Consider the following 21,446-nt stretch of genomic DNA (forward strand, 5'->3'; position numbering starts at 1 on the left):
CCCATTCAATTTGCAGTTACACTCCTATAACCTCTTCCTTCTCTCTTCAAACCTCCCTGTACTCCTTGGTAGGAAAAAAACTCCAACTCATAACCCTCAGACATGGCCAGCCCTCCAAATGATCCCACTTATGTAATGGGAGCTTGGGGGAGGTATCTACTTGAACACCCTACCGAGCTAGTGATGTACTTCAAGCCCTTCCTCACCACAAACACCCCCGAACTTGAGTTTAACTCCACACCGTATTTTGAAGATCACGAATCCTTTGTGGATGGTCTCAGAATTCATCCTAAGTACCTAAGAGAGCAGCTGATCTATTCCCTTGACCTGAATACCACAACCTACATTCCTCACAGCTTGATGGAAGTGGCAGAGCGAAAACTGCGACCTGCTTACTATCCGGACTTGTCAGATTTGCAAGGTTATCTCCACAAGGGGGTTGGGCCTTTCGCAAAATGGATGTGTGAAAACTGTGTTAGTAGAGATAATGAGTTCATCCCTAAGGATATCGTTCCAATCTTTGATTTGAAGCCTTTAATTCAGCCCGATCAGCTCCTGATCTACACATTCCCTCTCCAACCAAGGCACGTCTTCATTGGTGCATCCACCGCTGCTGTCCACGTTATGGAGGTACACAACAATCTCAAATCAATACATTTGGATGTGCATAGCTGTATTACATTGAAGAAGAAGGTGAAGTATTCTCGCGTTTCACTACATGGCTCTCCAACTGAAGGTGAATCAACCCAACATTACTTACCTCCTGGGTCCAATGTCATTGTATGGAATGCAAGGAATGTCCACAGGCCGTCTTTTGTTGATACTTTCTGCGAGCTGTTCTCTTTTTACGCTCCTGTTCTTGTGGTGGTCACTGAGGCTCGGTTTGACCAGTCAACAGTAGATTACCTGATTTTTCAGCTCCGGAGTGTGTACAACATCTTAGGTTTTGGAGGTGAGAATGGGTATACTGAGGTCCTGCTCATTTGGGACGCGAAAGAATTGAAACCAAGGGTCACTAAGAGAGGAGATTCCTACTTTGGGCATCAACTTGGTGTGGAGATTGAGGTAATTAGTCCTACTTGGAGAACAAGTTCAAACCGCAACATGTAGTTATAATGTCATTGTTAAATTTGATATATATAACTCTAAATATAAGTACATTGGTAAATCGTAATTAAACGGAAAATATTTAACTTATGATCTTATATATTAATTGTAATTTTCTAATATGTTTTTATTAGTATGTTTGTGGGAGGAACTTATGTTGGGTCATTAGTCCTGAATATGTGAAAGTATTACCTAACAATGTTGGCGGTGTAATGTAGTCAATTATACAGGGAGGAGGGAGGTCCCCGCACCAGCATCGCCGTATTCGCCATATTCTGGAGGTGATCCCACTGATGATCCCACAATCCATGACTTGAATGATCACCTTACCCCATCATCGAAGCCGGCCTCCTCTTGAAGCAGTGGTGATTACACAGGAGTAGGCCAAGATGACCCCTCAATTCATGACTGGAATGACCACCTCACGCCTTTAAGATGCTGGGTTGCTTCTTTTTGTCTATGGTTCTTTTGTTTAGGCTATTAAGCTATTAGGCTATTAAGAACTAGGGTAGTTGTCTTTAATTCCAGGGGATGCATGTTTTGCTCTGTCTGTTGTTATGTTGATGGAGCTAGTTTCAACAACTCTGTTTCAAATGTGTAGACTTTAGTTCATGTTTCATTTTGGAAACTCTGTCGTATGTTAAGCCTTGATGTGGAGATACACATAGAGGCGTTGTTATTATATGAAATTAGTATCATGTTTGTGTTTTAAAATTATTGCCATTCTTTTTGCTGGAGCTGTTGTGCTAATGCTAAAGCCTAATAGATAGTATTATCAACATAATTAAGGAAAATAGGTTTAGTTGCTTGCTGAAATATTTACACAAAATAAAACAAACGGAATTACTTGAACACAAATTATTTAAACTTGAATACTACAACTATTAGGGGAATATTATTTTACATTTCGAGTACATAAAAGATGGTGAAGCATTTAAATATTTAGTACAGCCAAAATAACAATTCATGCCACACACTAAGAGAGGATGATATCCGTATTAGGGTTATGGTTATTGGATAATTCATTTAAATTTTACGATAATGGTGATAATGGAAACAACAACAACAAGCTTGACAAGCTTCCACGCAATACGCTCCAAATTGTCTACTCTCTGACTCAGAACACCCATAGCAGATCCGTTCCCGTGGTGGATGAAATCCACTTCACTTTCCCATTGCCAAAAATTGCAGTAGCGGCACTTATAGTATGGCATGTGAGGGTTCGCCGCAGACATCGAAATTCGAAACTCCGCTAGAGACTGTCCTCCGCAGTTACAATTCTTAGCAGCTATCCAAAGAACATTTGATGTTGGGGTTGAAAAATACCGAGGCCTATTGGAAGTCGAAGCAGTTGAATTGAAAGACATGTTTAAGAAGTAGAATAGTCATATGAAGAGGGCACTTGTGGACCCTTTTATAGATCTCACTAGGCGGCAAAATGCTGAAATTTTCCCGCCAAAGGTAACCAAATAAAATCAGATTTCTTAACACTACCATTTGTTTATCCAGTTCTACCATTAGGTTTCCCAGTTATGTACCCCTGTTATAATGTTATGGATTAAATTAGCTTGTTCAACACAGCAACCCTACCGTTCTGTTACTCAGTCGGGTTACTATACTCCCAGTATTACTATTATGAATCCCAGTTATAATGTCTACAATGAAAGATCTTGTTGAACACAACAGTCCAACCCTACTAAACTGCAGTTGGAGAACTAATCTTCCAGTAGTACTATTTTTATTCCCAGTTACATGTATTGAAGCAAGTGGGTTGAGTGTACTTCAATGACAAGTTTTTGTTTAATGCCAAGTTAGTAACACTATTTGCTAAAGCCTACTTATAGATCATGCAATTATTGAATATTAGTCAAAAAAGGTAACAAGTAATGAGTATTGGTGGTCCGTAAATCAATTACTCGTCCGATCAGTAAAGGAATAGGACACTTGAGCATAGATCAAAACAGGACTTTGTATGACGTTCGACATACTTATCTTGTGCAACTACGCAAATGTGACGGTTTAGGTGTTCAAGTAAGTTAATAAATAGTTTTTAATTGAGTACGTAATGTCTTCACCACGTGGTAGACTACTTTTCCTAAACTCTCATCAAGTACTAATAGAACAAACCCTCTTCCAATACTGTACTGTTCTTAGTGAAACCCTAGGAGGTTAAAACCCAACCCTAAAGTATTTCAGTAACACTCTCAATGGGTAAAGAGAGTTGTTTTTACTTAGAAAAGAAATTATTGAGAACCTCAGTGGATAAAAATTGAACTTCAGTCCAACCCTAGAAACATTTAATCGAACCCTAATGACTGTCAGTAAGATACATAAATCATATGTCATGCAAATTGGTTCATATCTCACATAAACGATGTACATGTCCACACCTTCACCATATAACTAATATCATAAAAAACAGTACCTGCGAAACGATTGTCATTAAAAAGCATTGAAGCGCAACCTATATTCCATCCAGTGTTACTATATTACTTTCAGTAACACTATAATATCTTTCAATCAGTACTTGCTTAATGGCTGTCATTGTATAGCGATACAGCGCAACCCTTATCACTTCCAGTGTTACAACGAAACTATTAGTAGAACAATTATAAATCCGAGTTATAAACCGAACGTGATTAATGATCTTGGATTAAAAAAATGGATTAGAATTTCATTATGGGGTGATGCAACACATCCCCGGTAGTCATACATCCAAAAATTATGAAGTCCGAGTTCGTTATACAACAATTACTTATGACCCAAACATACATATGGCACGCCGCTATAACAATCGATACCACAAGGTATAAAATGAAACAGTATATGGCGAATGTATTATGGGCATTTTGGTTGACTTGACACGGTATGTCATGAAAGTCATTGTAGGAGTAGTTTGGAAGTAAAAGTACAATTGTATTACCAAATTATACGATTTAAAACGTATACATTGAATTATTTTACTTACCAAACACACTATTTTGTGACTCTCTACTTGTTAGGTAAACCCTAGGAGTTTGTAGTCGAACCCTTCACATAATCAGTTAGTCTTTTCACAATATTGATTAGTCAATCATTGTAATATCCCAGTTCAATGTCATTGAACCCCAGTAAATTATATTTATTGTCAGTCAAAGTTAGACAGAATAGTTACCACAATACCTTAGTCGAACCCTAGGAGTTTCAAGTCTAACCCTTCACATAATCAATTATTCTTTTCACAATATTGATTAGTCAACCATTGTAATATCCCAGTTCAATTTCATTAAACCCCAGTAAATTATATTTATTGTCAGTCAAAGTTAGACAGAATAGTTACCACATTACCTAATGGATTAGAATTTCAATATGGGGTCATGCACCACATCACCGGTATTCAGATATCTAAAAATTATGAAGTACGAGTTGGTTGTACAACAAATGCTAATGACCCCAACATATATATGACACACTGCAATAACATTCGATACAACACGGTTTTTGAATAGAACCGTCTATGGCCTAACTATTATGTGCACTATGGCTCACTTAACACGGATTATGCTACTTACCCAAACACATTATTTGGTTACTCGCTACATGTTAGTTATAGCCTAAGAGTTTGAAGTCGAACCCTTCACTTAATCAGTTAGTGTTTTCAAATTGGTAAAGTGCACCATTGTAATATCCTAGTGTAATGTTATTAAATCCCAGCTTAAAAAATATATTGTCAGTCAAACTTAGACAGAATTGTTACCAAATAACCTTAGTCGGACCCTAGGGCGTGTCAGTGTGAGGAAATGAATACTTAGCGGTATCTTAGTGTCTCAATTTTCTGTGTCACTTATACAATAGTGGATTGAACAACATATCATACGAGTCAAAGTAAATTTATTGGCTACATTGTTGAATAGTGTCTTGATCTTTTTTACAAATATTCCCACAGCAAGTAGGACATGTAACCTCTTGCAAAAGATTAACAGACTTGCAGTACATGTATTCTTTACAAAAAATATACGATGTTATGACCATAAATTCACCGGTACTAACGACATTAGAGTGATATGTTTTCTTTACCAAAAAATATACCATGTTGACACGGTTAAATTACCTGGGTCCTAAAGATTCAAAGTCAGGAATTATGATGTTAGTTCAGTTAAGCTTCCAAAAAGAACTTTTCTATTAGTCCTCAAAAGGTGCAGTGTTTCCCAGCTACTGCTGCTGCTGAGTACCAGCATGTACCGAGGCACGAGGTGGAGTTGTGTGCTGTATATTACCATGGGTGGACAACGGAGGTTTAGGAGCAATTGGTCTGAACATAGGCCTCTCTCCAGCTAGGGAACACGCTGTGGAACGAGGAGTGTGCGGGGAATGAGGAGATCCTGCCAAAACACCATATGGGAACATTCGCCTGTACTGTGTGTACTGATAAGGAATCCAACCAGCCTTATACATTGCCAGCATATCACTCTCAGAGCCTCCAGAAACACCAGTGAAGTACCCGATAGAGCCATCACCATCAACCATCTGTATCCCGCCGACAGATTGGGGGATGTAGGGGAAGAAATAACCCTGCAAAACAAGTTAGATATATGGATCAAATAAGTATAATAAACACAATACATAATTTAAAATAACCAAACGAAATGGGAAACTGAGTACCTGGTTGCTTGAGGGAGTGCTGCGTTGCTGCTTTTGACCCTTTTTTTGGCTACAACTCTTTCTATTAGTTTTACCCTTCTTTGCTTTCTCAATACAGGATGGGAATCTCTTATCTGTTGTGCGGTGAGGTGGCTTTTTGGGAATAGGTGGATCCTTGGGTATCTCAGAACAACTTCCTTGCCTCTGCGTGGATGGAGTAATTGGTGTTCCTTTTTCTTTTTCCAAAGACCCATTCTCTTCACCCTTTTTGTTAATCATGGACAACATCTCCTCCACTTGAATCTCAAGTAACTGTATAGTATCAAGAACAAGTTTTGTTGTTTCTTTACAGAAGGACGACTTAGAGCAAACAGAACAAAACTTCACCATCATCTTGTCAAACCTACAAACCTCCTCTGTCTTACTCGGATCATGATAACCAACCTTCACACGGGTATAAGGCCGTATCACGTCTTTCCTCTAACGCTTCAAGATGAACTTATCCGGAATATGGACGTGATCATGCAGCTTGTACACCTTAATTATGTGACGACATATAATTCCATGACATTCAAAATACTTACACTCACACCAAGCATCCTTACTACCAATGTCAAATGAAACCACATACCTCCGCTTACGCTTCGAGGGTATCTCTTTCTTAGAGTTTTGGGGCTTATACCAAACTCTATCCTCGATTACATGCTCAAGAACATGATCAGAAACCTGTCTTCTTTCTATTACGCTGACATACATCATACAAGTGCATTCACGCTAAACTTCTTTGAATTTGGCATCCGTGTAAATCTTCTGGAAGAAAAGCTCAGCAGGGAAATCGGTGCAGGTCTTCCTCACATACCTAGCATTGTTGTCGTCAGTCTTCTGTTCTGTTTTTGCTCTAACAGAGAGGGCTTCTTCATACCTCTCCACAAATTCATGTAACAACGTGTGTTTGCTCAATAGCCATAAAAAAATTTATGAATACTTTCGACCCTCTGCGTGGTTTTCATCCCGGCCCAAAACAAGTGTTTCAGATATGCCGGAACCCACATAGCCCTTTCTTCATACAAGCCTAACAAGGTAGCCACACATCCACTCATAAATAAAGATGGAACATGATCAGCATAAGTCACTTTTTACAGTACTACATATATCACCAGAAAAGATGTCACCAGCAACTACCAATACATAACACAGCAACAAAGCAGAACAGACAACAATGAACAAGATAAATAAACTACAACAAAAAACAGAAACAAGATTTGCTAAACACCATACCTGCCAGCCACTCATCATCATCAGCTTCATACTTCTTAATAACCTCTGGCCAACGCTGTTCAAATTCCTCACAGTCAAGGCTGTTATATACAGCTTGGTGCAGTCCCTCCTTCAACTGAGGATAGTAGATGCGCTTGCCTAACTTCTGAGAAAACTTGGTTAGAATGTGCCAAATACACCATCTATGCGTCGTACCCTTCATAACCGCCTTCAAAGCCTTCCGCATTGCCGGGTCTTGGTCCGTCAGAATCCCAATAGGAGCTTTGTCACCCATAAATCTAAGCCAACTTGAAAATACCCATTCAAAAGTCTCCACTGTTTCACGACTAACAAGAGCACAACCAAGCAGAACGGTCTGCCCATGATGGTTGACACCCACAAAGTTACAAAAAGGGAGCTTGTATTCATTAGTCAAATAGGTAGAGTCAAACACAACAACGTCACCAAACTCCTCGTACGCCGCTCTACTCCTAGCATCTACCCATAGCACATCTTTCAAGCGCCCTTCATCATAAATTCGATACGTGTGAAAGAACTTATCATTGTCCTCCACCATCTTCTTAAAATAGTCAAACATAACTTTTGCATCACCTTGTTCAAAAACAACTTTCTTCTGTTTTGCAACTTCATTATGTAAGTCCTTCTGCTCAAACGGCATATCCTCCAACCCATTCCTCTGCCTTGCCATACTTCTATATATATTAGCCACAGGAACCCCTGCCTTCCGTTCAACAAACAGCTGCCGCACAAGGTGAGGGTTATCCACCAAAAATTTCTTCCGAAACCTGCTTATGTTTTTTGATTTCCCAGGAGTTGGATTATGCCCAACATGTGTGAGATGCGCCTTATCAATAACCCACTGCCCTGCCTTATTCACCTTAGCATATAAAGTTACCGTACAATCACATTTCTTTGACTTGCGTTTAGGACACATGTCTTCGTCTTCACTGATATGAGCATCAGATACCAGCCTGGGTTTAGGCTTTTTCCTCTTTCTCACAGGCCTACCATAGCATTCACAGGTCCACCTACAATTACGCTTATCACCTTTGCCAGACTTAGCCCCACTAGCCCTTACAACACCAAACCCTTGCTGCTGGCCATAATTACGAAAGTACTCATCCACCTCTAGCATTGAACCAAACACCATTCCTACAGAAGGAGGCGGGAGAGGTACCTCCACCTCCAATTCCACAGGCTCTTCAATTTCAACACCAAGTAACACATTGCTCTTACCTTTCTTTGGAGTCCTAAAAGACTCCTCACCAACAACAACCTACACCAAACAATTCACACCCAATATCAAATCATACATGTATGCCCAAATAACCAATTTTTGAATTGTTTTTATCACTACAGTTACAGAAACAAAATTAACAACCCCTTTAAATACATAGAAATCACCTGGATACTATATACAACACTGTCAAACAACAAATACATAGAAATCATTCAAAAAGAGCCAAATTACATAATTTCGAACAACTGAATGGCAAACATTCATATTTCAAGATTTATTCCTTACACCCATTACCCATTTTGCAGAATTTCAGTCAATTACTACGCAAAAATTGAAGGAGTTATGTCTTCGTCGTGTGCAATTACTAGATATATAATTGGATCAAATTATGGAGATAATTAAGTCCGGACATTTGGGTCGTCGTTTTGCCATAGCTAGAGGTACTTACGATCTTTGGACTAGTAAAATAGGCCAAAGCCCGATTGGACGGATCCTATAAGGTCACACAAAGGGGCTAGATCGAGCATTAGAGGACGAGGCCCATCATGGGCCTCATCTCTCTAGGTGGCCGGCCATGTAGGGGCTTTGAGAGGCTATTGGGCTTCGTGCCCTAGTCTAATTATAATGAGATTATAAATAGACTAGGTGCCTAGGTTTGCATGCAAGGAATTGACTGATCAATTAGATCAAACCCTAATTAGCAAACACGAAACCAAACCCTCTCATACTCCCTCTCTCACGGCTCTCTCCTCCTCCCGGCGCACGGTGGTGTCTCGTGGTGGTGGTGGTTCGTGCGGTGGTCGGTTGTCCGAAAAGGTGGTGATCGCGGTTTTCCTCAATCACTCGACCAATCTAGTATTGGTGGACGGCTCGTTCGAATCTCGTGGACTAAGTAGAGGAGCAACACTTGGGGCTCTATTCTCTCCCTGATTTGCCTGTCGAATAGCTTCGTGGAATTCACGCTTCAAAGGTATGATTATGTGTCTTGTGTGTTATGCATGCGATTCTTGGGATTAGGTACTTTATTGAATATGATTCATGTATGTTATTTCCGCTGCGTAGTACCTATAAACTCCTACAGTGGTATCAGTTAGCCTCTTGCATTAACGCGCTAGATCATAATAATACGATTATTTGATGTCCACGTTAATTTTATAATCAATTAAGAGGGAGAAATTAATTTAATTATGGTTCGATTATTATTTTAACGTGATTAAACTTTTGGAATCGATTAAATATGATTTAATCATGCTCAAATAGCCATAAAGAGGACCGAATTATGCCCTAATATTTTCGAAAATTTCGAAAACCCTAACCCTAAATTTCGAAAATTCCAAGCCCTAAAATATGATTTTTGTGCTTGACTTTTGTTTTAATTCGATTTGTTTTATGTTTCATAATTTTAATTGGTTTGATTCATGCATAAAAATGTTTTATGTATGATCATAGATTTAATTTTAAACGTTAAAATTAAATTGGGATTAATTTTATGATGAACCCTATTTTAAAATTGAATATGATTTAATTTTAATCTTATGGACTAATTTAATTTAATTAGGATAAATGTTATTTTAATTAAATTAAAACACAAAAAAAAAAAAATTAATTTATTTTGGCCGGCAACCGCGGCTGGGTGGCGCAGCCACGGCGGCTGCCGACCAGGTGGTGTCCAAGAGGGAGGGAAGGGAGGGCGGCGGTCTAGGGTGGCTGTGGGCAGCAGCGTGCAACCGTTGCACGGCTGCTGCCACGGCTGCAGCTGGGTGCTGCTGCTGCCTTGCGCGGCAGTGGCTGCTGCAAGGCAGCCAGCCACCGTGGCTAGCCTCGGCTGGCCACACACGGTGGCCTGCAGCCCCAGCAAAGCAGCTCCACGCTGCTGCCCTTTGTGGCAGTGGCTGCTGTCACGGCAGCCAGCCACCGTGGCTAGCTTCGGCTAGCCAACCACGGTGGCCGGCGTTGGTGGTTGCGATAATTTCAAAAAAAAAAAAAAAAAAAATTCTGTTTTAAAAATTTATTTCAGGATAATTACGAATTATTTTGGGATAAAATTGGTTTTATTTTGGATAAGTTCAAATATTTTCAAAATATGATCTTTTAATTTAAAAGATAAAGTTGGTTTTATTAGGATAAAATCTTTTTGTTTTAGGATAAAATCAAATATTCAAAAGTTGTTATATTTGATATTATCCATATTTAGTTTGTTATTTTGATAATTATCCTAAATTAAAGTGGTTAATTAAGGATAAGATTGATGAGGATATTCTGAGCATATTCCAAAAGGATAATAATTGATTTAAATAATGTGATTATCCCATAATTAGATTAGGATGTAATTGATTTTAAAATTATTTGATTGGCTAGTAATTAGGATAGAATCTCCTAAATTAGGATAATCATGGAAGATTAAATATGATTTTATCTTTCTAGATTAAAATATGATTTGATTCTATCTCATGACTAAATTAAATATATGATATTTTATAAACCGTCATGAATAATATATGATATTATCTAATTATGATTAAAATATATAAGATATTTTAGGAAATGCGTTGTCTTTATTATGATCATCAGATGTTATAGTTTAGACAAGCATGTTGAGTGATTTATTATATGGCACTTTTATAATATATGATATTATGTTGCTATATATAGACTAGTATGGCCCATAGATTCTTAAATACGATCTGCGTATCGTGATGTATTTTTGTAATCTAAATACGGTCTGCGTACCGTTGAGTATTTTCATAACTTTTATTTAATGTAAATAGAATAGTTATTTAAATGGTGTTAGCCCAAAAGAAGCCCATGAAGTGAAGGCCCAAAGAAGCAAGGTGGATGAAGATCCATGATGATTCAAGTGGGAGCATTTTATTTCTAGTTTTCTTAGGACTAAGGGGCCATACTATGTCATATTTTATTGCATTAGTAGATTATGCATGTTTAGGTTTATTTATGTTGTTTGATGATGCGCTAGAGTTCACTATATAATCACAGCATAATAAATCTAGATCCCAGCAATATTGATGCAACTTTTCCAATTAAAAACCCGACGAAAACCTTGATCGTTTGTGATGGGTCAGCTCTCAGCAGAGCATCATAATATATCTTGGGGAAGTGGGGGTAGAACTGCATAACTACACTTTTAATTGGTTATATTCAACAAGGTTACCTAAATCGTTTAGAACCTTGAAGCTAAGAGTAATAATTAAACATGCGATGGTTAATTATTCAACCAAGAATTACAAGAGTTGTAATCAGTAAAGAGTTTACTCACCTTGAAAATGTAATGGTTGATGCGGGGAATCACTCTGGTTAATTATTGCACAAATAAAGGATCTTGGAATCACTTAAAATTCAATTGGGATCATTTAATTATTGAATAAAGTGTTTTAAAGTTACCAAATGAATATGTTTTATGGTACTTTAATTTATTAAACATAATTATTAAACTTTGCCTTATTTTGACATAGATGAGTAGCCGTAATAACAGTGACAACAGCGTTTACAATTTGCGACCATTCCTTGAGAAGGATAGGTTGACAGGGGAAAACTTTTCCAACTGGGAAAGAATGCTAAGGCTTGTTCTGAAATCTGAGGGCAAGGAGGATATCATTGATACCCCATTACCAGGACCTCTGCCAGAAAATCCAACTGCGGCAGATATCAAGAAGCACAAGGAAGCTCATGATAGAGCTATGCCTATCACTTGCTTAATGATTGCTACCATGGAACCTAGTCTTCAAAAGCGTTTTGAGGACCTGGATGCCTATTCAATCATGGAAGAGCTCAAAGTTTTGTTTAAGAAACAAGCTAGAGTTGAAAGGTATGAGCTTCATCGTGAGATTATGGATTGTAGAATGGAGAAGGGTGCCACAGTTCATGATCATGTTTTCAAAATGATCGGCCTAATTCAAAGTATGGAGAAACTGGGGTACCCAATTAGTGATGATTTGGCAACAGACATCATTCTCCATTCACTTCCAGAAAGTTTCAACCAGTTTATCATGAACTTTAACATGACTGCGATTGCAAAGACTATGAGTCAATTGCATGCAATGCTGGTGAGTGCTGAGAAACAAATCCCTAAGGAACCTAAGAAGAAAGTTCTTATGATCCAAAAGGAAAAGGGGTTCAAGAAGAAGGGGCAAAAGGCTAGTGCCAAGAGCAAAGGCAAGCAAGTTGCCAAGGCTCCTGAAAAGCCTAAGGCGAATCCAAAACCCAAAGTTGCAAGTGAAAGTGAATGCTTTTACTGCAAGAAGAAGGGGCATTGGAAACGCAATTGCCAGAAATACCTTGATTTCCTCAAGAAGAAGAATGGAGCATCAACCTCAGGTATTATGTTATAAACATTTTAACCTTCACTAAGGTATGTGATACCAAGTTGCAGTGCTTAACATTATGATGTTGCACAGGAACTGCAAACAAGTGAAGCTAGCATGGAGATGGAGCTTGAAGGTGCACTAGAAGTATTTGAGTGGCCAGAGATAGCTTCATAGTTTTAATTTCTGATTAGTTTATCATGACATTTAGAACTATTTCCAGTGTTTGATGAAACAATATTTCAGTTTTCTTGTTTTGAATACTGATTTGTTTTTACTTGGCTTGGACAAATGTTGATCCATGACCAAGGTAATAAATTGTTTTCATTTTGCTAGATATGAGTTAATTTTATTTATGACATTGATATATGTAGATCACAAAAGTAAATTTAGATGATTCAAAGCAAACATACTTATAACAAAGTAAAGTTAGGTCACATAAACCATTTGCACATCCAAAGTTATGGATGGACTTTTACTCTTATATGATTATGAATCACTTAAGAATTAGAAGTCATGCTTGATAAGATATAATGACCAAGTTACCTTTTAGTTGAAAGGGTAAAAGAGCTAAAATGACCTTTTGGAACACAAACATATGATGTGTGTGTACCATAAGTTCAAGATATAGCAAAAGGATTTAACTATTTCATTGCTCTTATTAACGATTTAAGTAAATATGTCGATAATTACTTAATGAAATAAAAGTTGGAATCATTGAAATGTTCAAAATTCCAAAAATGAAATGTAAAATCAAGTTTGAGATAAACAATTTAGCACCACAATATGATTGTTGTGATAAATATTTAACTCAAAACAAATGATCATCTAAAGGAATTGTTGAATTAGTTCACAATCCAGGAACATTACAATTAAAATGTATGTATAAAGTAGGAATCAAATTTTGCTTGTCATGGTTCGATCCAAGATTTAATGATTTACAAATATCGTTTTGAGGATATGCATTAGAACAACAACAATTGCAAATATACTAAACAGAAACTTCACCAAAGCAGTAGAAAGACTGGAAATGTTCCAAAGTAATCTTTTCTAAACAGGATTGAGGGAATATGAAATCTATGTAAAATGTTTACAAAGATGACATAATAAACCCTTAATCAGAGGTATTATTCCTACAATCGCGTAAAAACAAAATGTTTGTTGCTTGCGATAGTGTCTTTATAGAAAGAAATGTCTTCCTACAAAGCCAAGTGGGAGTAAAGTTAGATCTCGATGAGATTCGAGACGAGCAACAAAGGGATGTAGATAACACTACATCAGAGACGAATGCCCATGAAATCAGCTAATTTGATAAAACGTGTGTCGAAGCAAGCTAATTCAACTAGCGAGACTTCTATCGTCCTACTAGAATGAAAGGCTTCAAAGAGTTGAAGAGAATAATTCTATTGTCGCTCACACCTATCGTAGGTTACGTAGGATCGAAACAAACAGTTTGTTGGAATTCTAGTAAAAGGTGGATTCTAAAATTTTCCTATTGGAATGGTTGGAATCCATACCTACAAGCAAGCTTTGGACAAGTGCCAACTCAGGAAGTGGCTTAAAGCCAAGAAATCCAGAATGGACTCCATGTCTGTAAAGATGTGCTAGTCCATGATAGTCTTACAAATAGGGTTAAACCTATTAGTCATGTAAGCCTATTCGGATTATTTCTAGTCATGGAAATCAAAATCACCTTCATGAAATGTTCTTGATGGATGGGATGTATATGATACAACTTAAGTTTTTGAATTCCAGAAAGTCCTAGAAAGTTTTGCAAACTTCAGAAATTCATTTATGGATTGAAGTAAGCATTAAGGAGTTGAAATATTCATTAGGAAATCAAACAGTTTGATTACCTTGGAAGAATGAAAAGAAATCTTGTAGAAACAAGAAGTTTAGTGGGAGCAATTGGTCTTCTTAGTCTAGTATGTAGTTGACATACAGTTCATATGAAACGATATATCAATGCTTGAATAAGTCAAGCAATGGTTAGAAAGATTGTTTCTATATGGGAGACTTAGGAGATGTTGAGTACATATTGGGAATCAAAATCCACAAAGTGAATCTTGAAGGATGACTGGACCAAATCAAGAGACTTATGTTGATAAGGTTCTTGACGAGTTCAAGATGCAAGATTCTAAGAGAGGATCTCTTCCCATGTTTCATGGTTTTACACTCAGTAAAACTCAGTGCCTTAAAAGCTAATTGAGTTGAGTTGTAAAGGCAGTGGACCTAATGCTTTTGCAAAAGGGACCATTACATGTACCATGAAATGTACAAAGCAAGTTGTTACATATGACTTGTGCATGTGTAGCAAGTTTCAAGCAAATACAGAATAAGCATACGGAAAGTTACCAAGAACAAATCCTTGAGCACTTGAGAAGCACTAAAGGAATTTGTCTAGTTTATGGTGTTAAAGGTAAACAAGTTGTCAAGAGTTTTACGAATGCAAGTTCTCTCCAAACAGGCAAGATGACTCTAGATTTTGATCTAGACGCACAATTTTGTCAGTATGGAGAAGTACAGTGAGCTTGAAGAGTTCAAAGCAGAGCACTATTGCATGCTCAATGTTAGAATATGTGTATTAAACTATAGTCGGATAGTTTTAGAGGAAGTTCGGATTAAAATGTCATATGACTAAAGGGTTACTTTTGCCCAAGAACAAAGGAGCCAGGGTCACATTACAAATCCAAACAAATGGATATAAAATATCGCCTCAGTTATGAGATCATTGACCGGCGGAAGGTCACGTTCTGCGAAGTTCTATTATGAGTGAGAAATCACTAAACCCCTTCCATAGACAAAGGTATGAAAGTCACATTAAAGTCTTGGATTGAAGCAAATTATGTAATTTTAAGTTGTGTATGTTTGTGGAAACATATTACATGAGAAAATACATCAATTTGCAGAATTATGTTTAAAATAGAAATTATCTTTTCTCTTATTTAATTATGGTTTTGAGATTAAATAAAATGTCCAAAATAATTATGGATTGATGGGCTCATCAGGTTATCTATCAGATAGAGACCTGGGGTATGAAACCCCACAGGTGAACAAAATCCACATATTATTTAAGTTCCTAGTTCGAAATCATTAAAGTGGACATAAATGATTTCAATAAATGGACTAGCATGTAAGATTGATTGGATAGCTCGGTTTCATGGGCTATAGGGGCATAGTGATGCTCGGTCAATCACTTGGATATGCATGAATGATGCATGATCGAACTATTGACCTACTTTGAAGTTCAAGTATAGAGCTTCCGTATATATTAGTGGATTCCTTTGACATGAGTGGAACATTGATTTCATTCAATGGATGTTATAACTGTGGTACATTCAAACGTCTACCCGTAACTGGAGATTATAAAGGATGTTTCCCGGTTATTTCAGAAGTTGAGTGGGAGGCTTGTTGCCACAAGATTGGATAGAGTCTACCTATTAAATTAGGAAATGTGTCATGGCCGCTTGAAGAGGGAGAATTCAGAAAATACGTGGCCGCGTTCAAATGCATTACTCAGTAATCATTTGGTTTTGTAATTCTAACTCAGATTTCAAGAAACGATTTGTGGATTAATATGATCTCGACATGTGATGCAATCATATTATCAAATCGACATATACATTGACTTAAGGAATTTGAATATTGCACCCCTGTCTCAGACAAGTGGGAGATTGAAGGAGTTATGTCTTCGTCGTGTGCAATTACTAGATATATAATTGGATCAAATTATGGAGATAATTAAGTCCGGACATTTGGGTCGTCGTTTTGCCATAGCTAGAGGTACTTACGATCTTTGGACTAGTAAAATAGGCCAAAGCCCGATTGGACGGATCCTATAAGGTCACACAAAGGGGCTAGATCGAGCATTAGAGGACGAGGCCCATCATGGGCCTCATCTCTCTAGGTGGCCGGCCATGTAGGGGCTTTGAGAGGCTATTGGGCTTCGTGCCCTAGTCTAATTATAATGAGATTATAAATAGACTAGGTGCCTAGGTTTGCATGCAAGGAATTGACTGATCAATTAGATCAAACCCTAATTAGCAAACACGAAACCAACCCCTCTCATACTCCCTCTCTCACGGCTCTCTCCTCCTCCCGGCGCACGGTGGTGTCTCGTGGTGGTGGTGGTTCGTGCGGTGGTCGGTTGTCCGAAAAGGTGGTGATCGCGGTTTTCCTCAATCACTCGACCAATCTAGTATTGGTGGACGGCTCGTTCGAATCTCGTGGACTAAGTAGAGGAGCAACACTTGGGGCTCTATTCTCTCCCTGATTTGCCTGTCGAATAGCTTCGTGGAATTCACGCTTCAAAGGTATGATTATGTGTCTTGTGTGTTATGCATGCGATTCTTGGGATTAGGTACTTTATTGAATATGATTCATGTATGTTATTTCCGCTGCGTAGTACCTATAAACTCCTACAAAAATTACATTACACACCTTCATATCTTACACCCAATTCATATAATTTCATTCAAATAAACCATTTCACATAATTAGAATCATCTACTAGGGAAAAATTGAAATTAAATTTGTTACTGAATTCACCCTAACAATTACAAAACCCTTTTTTCAAACAATTATCTCGAATACCTGATTTAACAAGGCGTCCAAAGCTGCAGCGCAAGAATCACCGTCCTGATCATCAACAACTGCGGCATATTCTACAACCTCATCATCAACCCTAACTCCAAACTCACCACCATGGTACTTTTCAAGATCCTCTGTTGTTTCCAGATACTCCATAAGACAATTGCTACCTCTTCCAATTCTGTAAATTATATGAAGATCGTCGTCGACCGGAAATAATGGCAGGTTCCCCGAAATTGAGGAACCTTGCCTCTAGTTGCGCAACGGGGAACGACGAGTAACGAGTAATTCGAGAATTTCTGTGAAGATAATGCCAAGTTTTGGTGGGGTTCACTAACAATATTTGTTTATTCCAGCTAGTGTCCCCACCCCGTTACATGTTTTACTATACAATTATATTTTCCCTCCAAAATCCATTCTCGTTACAATTAAAGTTACATATTATTTACAAGAATGCCATGTTATGTATTTCTATATACATAACTGACCTACTCTACTACTTTGCCAATTTTCTGACGGACTTTTGATACTTGACATTCACTTTCTCTAATTAGTAGCGGATGCCCTTTACTTTCTGACAACCTATTACTGAACTACCTCACCCTTAAATCCTAAATCTAATTCGCTTTTCCATAATAATAATAATAATAATAATAATAATAATAATTAATTTACAATAATACAAATATTTATATGTGGTTGACCACACACCGTGTAATCAGAGTTACTTAATTAGAGTTTATTTATTTAGGGGTTTCATATTAAAGGGATACACGCTAAGTCAGGGGTTACTCAGTCAGGGGTTACTTAATAGGTCAAGGTTACTTAATCAGGGGTTACTCAATCGATAAGGAAATACCTGTTAAGTGTTTTGGTGCGTGTTAACCGATCAGATAATGTGTCCAGTCATACAAAAATGCACTAATCGATTGAGTAATCTCAAAATAAATATGTATTAACTGATAGTAATCTTTGAATAAGTAATTACAAAATAAATAATTTCGGCAACACCAGCTACACAGAAAATACACTAATACAATACGGAGTAATGATACTACATAGTCCATAAAGATTAAAAATTAAAATAAGAAAAAATAAATGGAAGGATTTATGCAGATGCCAAGTGTCCAATTGGAGAAAAGGACTGACAAAAGAGGGGCCCCCAAAATTTTAAGGATGACAGCGTGACTTTTATTATGTGCGACAGATTTACTGTGAGACCACTGTTACAGAATCCACTGCACTGTTGTCATTTTACGGAGTCATTTTTTTTATTTTATTTTTTATTTTTTATTTTTTCATGTGATTTTAGTGAAAGTCATTACGGAATATAATTTTTACTACCCTACTAAACGACTTCTTTAATTTATTAACTTGGTTAATCTGATCCGAATTGCCCCAGTCTAAACCCGAGTCCGAGTCAAGCCGGACCCATTTCAGTTAACTAGCTAATGTACCGTAGAATCTACGATTTAGCAATTAGCAGTGAGTAAAGGTTGGTGGGTGGGTCAAGATCGGGTCAAAGTTACGGACTCGGCACAACTGATCGACTCGGTCTTGGGCAAAGTAAACTCATGGGTATATGAAGTACTGTATAACTGGATCCAAGTCGGAACATTATATGGATCGATTCAAGTATATGAATATTTTTTTTTTAATGTTTAGAGAGCCACAAGGGCGGGATAAGAATCGATTTCAGAATTTTCTGGAACCGAGAAGGGAATAGTTGTAGTGGTACGTTGTTGATCAAGTTATATGTACTACTTAAACTAGAAATTAAAAACATCGAATCTTTAAAGTAAATCCGTCTTATATATATGCGAGTTAAAAAGTTATACCTTTATAGAAATGCTTTAATGCTTTATATATGAATATATGCTTGATAATTTTGTTCATTGTAAAGAACGAAATATGTTTTAAGAGAGAAATGAGTAGCTAGAATGACAATCGCATAATGAAAAATAACACATGAAGCTTATCTAAGGAGTTCGAGTATATAATAATAAACCCATATCCGACACAAATGTTACAATAATTTTTAATACTCCCTCTGTTTTTTTAAATTGCATTAGTTTGATCGGTATATTTGTCGAAATACATGTTTGACTATTAATATCTTTAATTGACTATTAGTAAAAATTGTAACAAAATTATATTATGAAACTATAAACATTATGATTAATCCTGTGATATATTATATAATAACATTTATTATTTATATAGAGGTGACAAAACTAAGTCAACCATGGTATGTGAATAGTGCAAAAGTCAAAGTGATGCATTTAATAAAAATCGAGGAAGTACTAGTTATATATAGTTGTATGTAAGGGAGTATTTCTACCAAAAATATTTATGGTTCAATCAACATAAGAGTACAATTTAAAGTGACTTTTTATTTGTTACTCCAATGAATATTCAATGAGTCTCAAGAAAAGAGAAAGAATGTTGAAATTGGAGCCTCTCTTTGGAGATGTTGCTAAAAAGGAAATAGGTTGGCAAATATGGGATCAATCTCAAGGGCACATAATTAAGAAGTGAGCGTGTGTGGTCCATCAATAACGTTATAGTTATTTATTTTTTTTTCACTAACGGTTTAGAGTAAGTTATGGGTTGAGTTGATGTAATTTTGGATTAGAGTAAATCATGGGTCGGGTTGAGGCAGCTTCAGGTTATGTTTTTAGAATCTATTTTCATTAAAAAAAAAAAATAAATAAATAAAAAGGCATTGATAGGTCTCAATTAGAACCAACTTTTTTTTTTGATCCAAGAGAGGAACAAGTCCAAGAAAAGCAAAAACAAGAAAGCAAAAAACTTGTTAGTTAATCTAAATTAATTGAAAATTTCAACTCGGTCATGCTTTATATAGGTTAAAATTTGATGGAAACTTTTAATCTTTTTGTTTTGATTTGTATATTTAAGCCAGAAATTGCAAATGGATAATTATTATTATTATTATTATTATTTAGCTAAATTTTTAACTTGCAAAAAAATATAAACGAGTTAAGTACATAAACGCAACCTCTAATTATATCAGTGAGTTAGACGAGTTACTTTCAATTTGAAATTCAAACATAACCAAACCCCTTTAATTAAAGAGGCTTGTGGTCAAATTGATCCATTTAATTAAACAAGTTGAAAATCTCAATCCAATTTATTAGTATTAGGTCAAATTAGGGATCGGAGGTAGTCCCTGTTAATCAATTTGATAAACAAAATTTGTTCTCAAATGACAATATGGTAAATAAAACAACATATATGTCTAGTTATCATGACATTTTTGTAAATATGTCAACAATAGTGGGACCCATATTTAATACTAATTTGTTGATTTATTTACAATTTTGCCATTTGATAAACAAATTTTGTTTATTAAATTGATTAACTGGTATTTTATGTCAAATTAGTTTATTTGGTCAACTTTCATGAACACATAGTATGTCATTGAGATAGTAAACAATAAGGGGTTTATTTAAGTTTTACCCCCCCCCCCCCAATAAAAAAATTGTTCTAGGGTATCACCATCGTAGTTTTGACTCTCGAATTGATTTTTTTTTTTATTATTATTTTTAATTTTTTTTTACAAATATTAATGTGTGTCTTATTATAGTTATAATTATATAAAGAATTGGCCGGTTTGGAGACCTAAATACAGTCTCACCAATAATGATGTTACTTTTGATAGAGTTACGATGATTGATGATGCACAAGCTTATATAATGCAACATGTTTTGGATCTCAAATTGATACTCAAATAAATCAATTGAAATTCATATAGATTGTGACATACTAGTAAGAAAATAAAATAAAAGGTATATAAATGCTTATGCTATAGTATTGTCTTTTTTAGGGTGTCAAGAGAAAGGTCTACAAACACGAGACAGAGACTATGAGAAAATTATTCAAGTATTACGGAATAATCCGAGCAAGACATTTAATTTTACTACACAATCAGGGTAATATGTAGGAATGTAGGATCATTAGGATTTGTAGGGTTAATTGACCCCATTCAATTTTTTATTTATTTTGTTTGTTTATTATTTAAATCCCTTTAAATTATTCAAAATTATACACGAGCGAGCGTAAAATTAACTATAAAACATCAACAAAAATATTTCAATTGTAAATTGACGACTCCACTAATTTTTATTTATTTATTTATTTTTCAAAATCGCCCACAAATCCACAACCAATCTCATCCTTAGATCAATATTCACTTGATTCTCTACACAAATATCGAGTTATATTTTGCAAAAATAAATTAAGTAGACTACCTTCCATAATTACAGAAGCTA

General features: G+C 36.3%; 1 protein-coding gene across 1 annotated transcript; it reads right to left on the minus strand.

Annotated features, from left to right (window-relative positions):
- Positions 1-6,207: 6,207 nt before the first annotated feature.
- On the minus strand, positions 6,208-17,310 carry LOC145591714 (protein FAR1-RELATED SEQUENCE 5-like). The gene is made up of 5 exons (XM_081648219.1): positions 17,158-17,310; positions 7,006-8,281; positions 6,868-6,905; positions 6,587-6,651; positions 6,208-6,472 (listed from the first exon to the last, which is right to left on the minus strand). The coding sequence occupies exons 1-5, from the start codon at positions 17,308-17,310 to the stop codon at positions 6,208-6,210; spliced, it is 1,797 nt and encodes a 598-aa protein (XP_081504345.1).
- Positions 17,311-21,446: the final 4,136 nt, after the last annotated feature.

Source organism: Chenopodium album, chromosome 18 (assembly GCF_948465745.1).
Source record: "Chenopodium album chromosome 18, dcCheAlbu1.1, whole genome shotgun sequence".
NCBI lineage: Eukaryota > Viridiplantae > Streptophyta > Magnoliopsida > Caryophyllales > Amaranthaceae > Chenopodium > Chenopodium album.

Excerpts from the sequence above, each read along its gene's own strand:
- LOC145591714 (XM_081648219.1), bottom strand. The coding sequence starts at position 17,310 with ATGGAGTATCTGGAAACAACAGAGGATCTTGAAAAGTACCATGGTGGT. Across the intron at positions 6,652-6,867 it reads CTGGTGATATATGTAGTACT|AGGTATGAAGAAGCCCTCTC; the intron begins GTAAAAAGTGAC and ends GAATTTGTGGAG. Across the intron at positions 6,473-6,586 it reads ACTGACGACAACAATGCTAG|CGTAATAGAAAGAAGACAGG; the intron begins GTATGTGAGGAA and ends GATGTATGTCAG.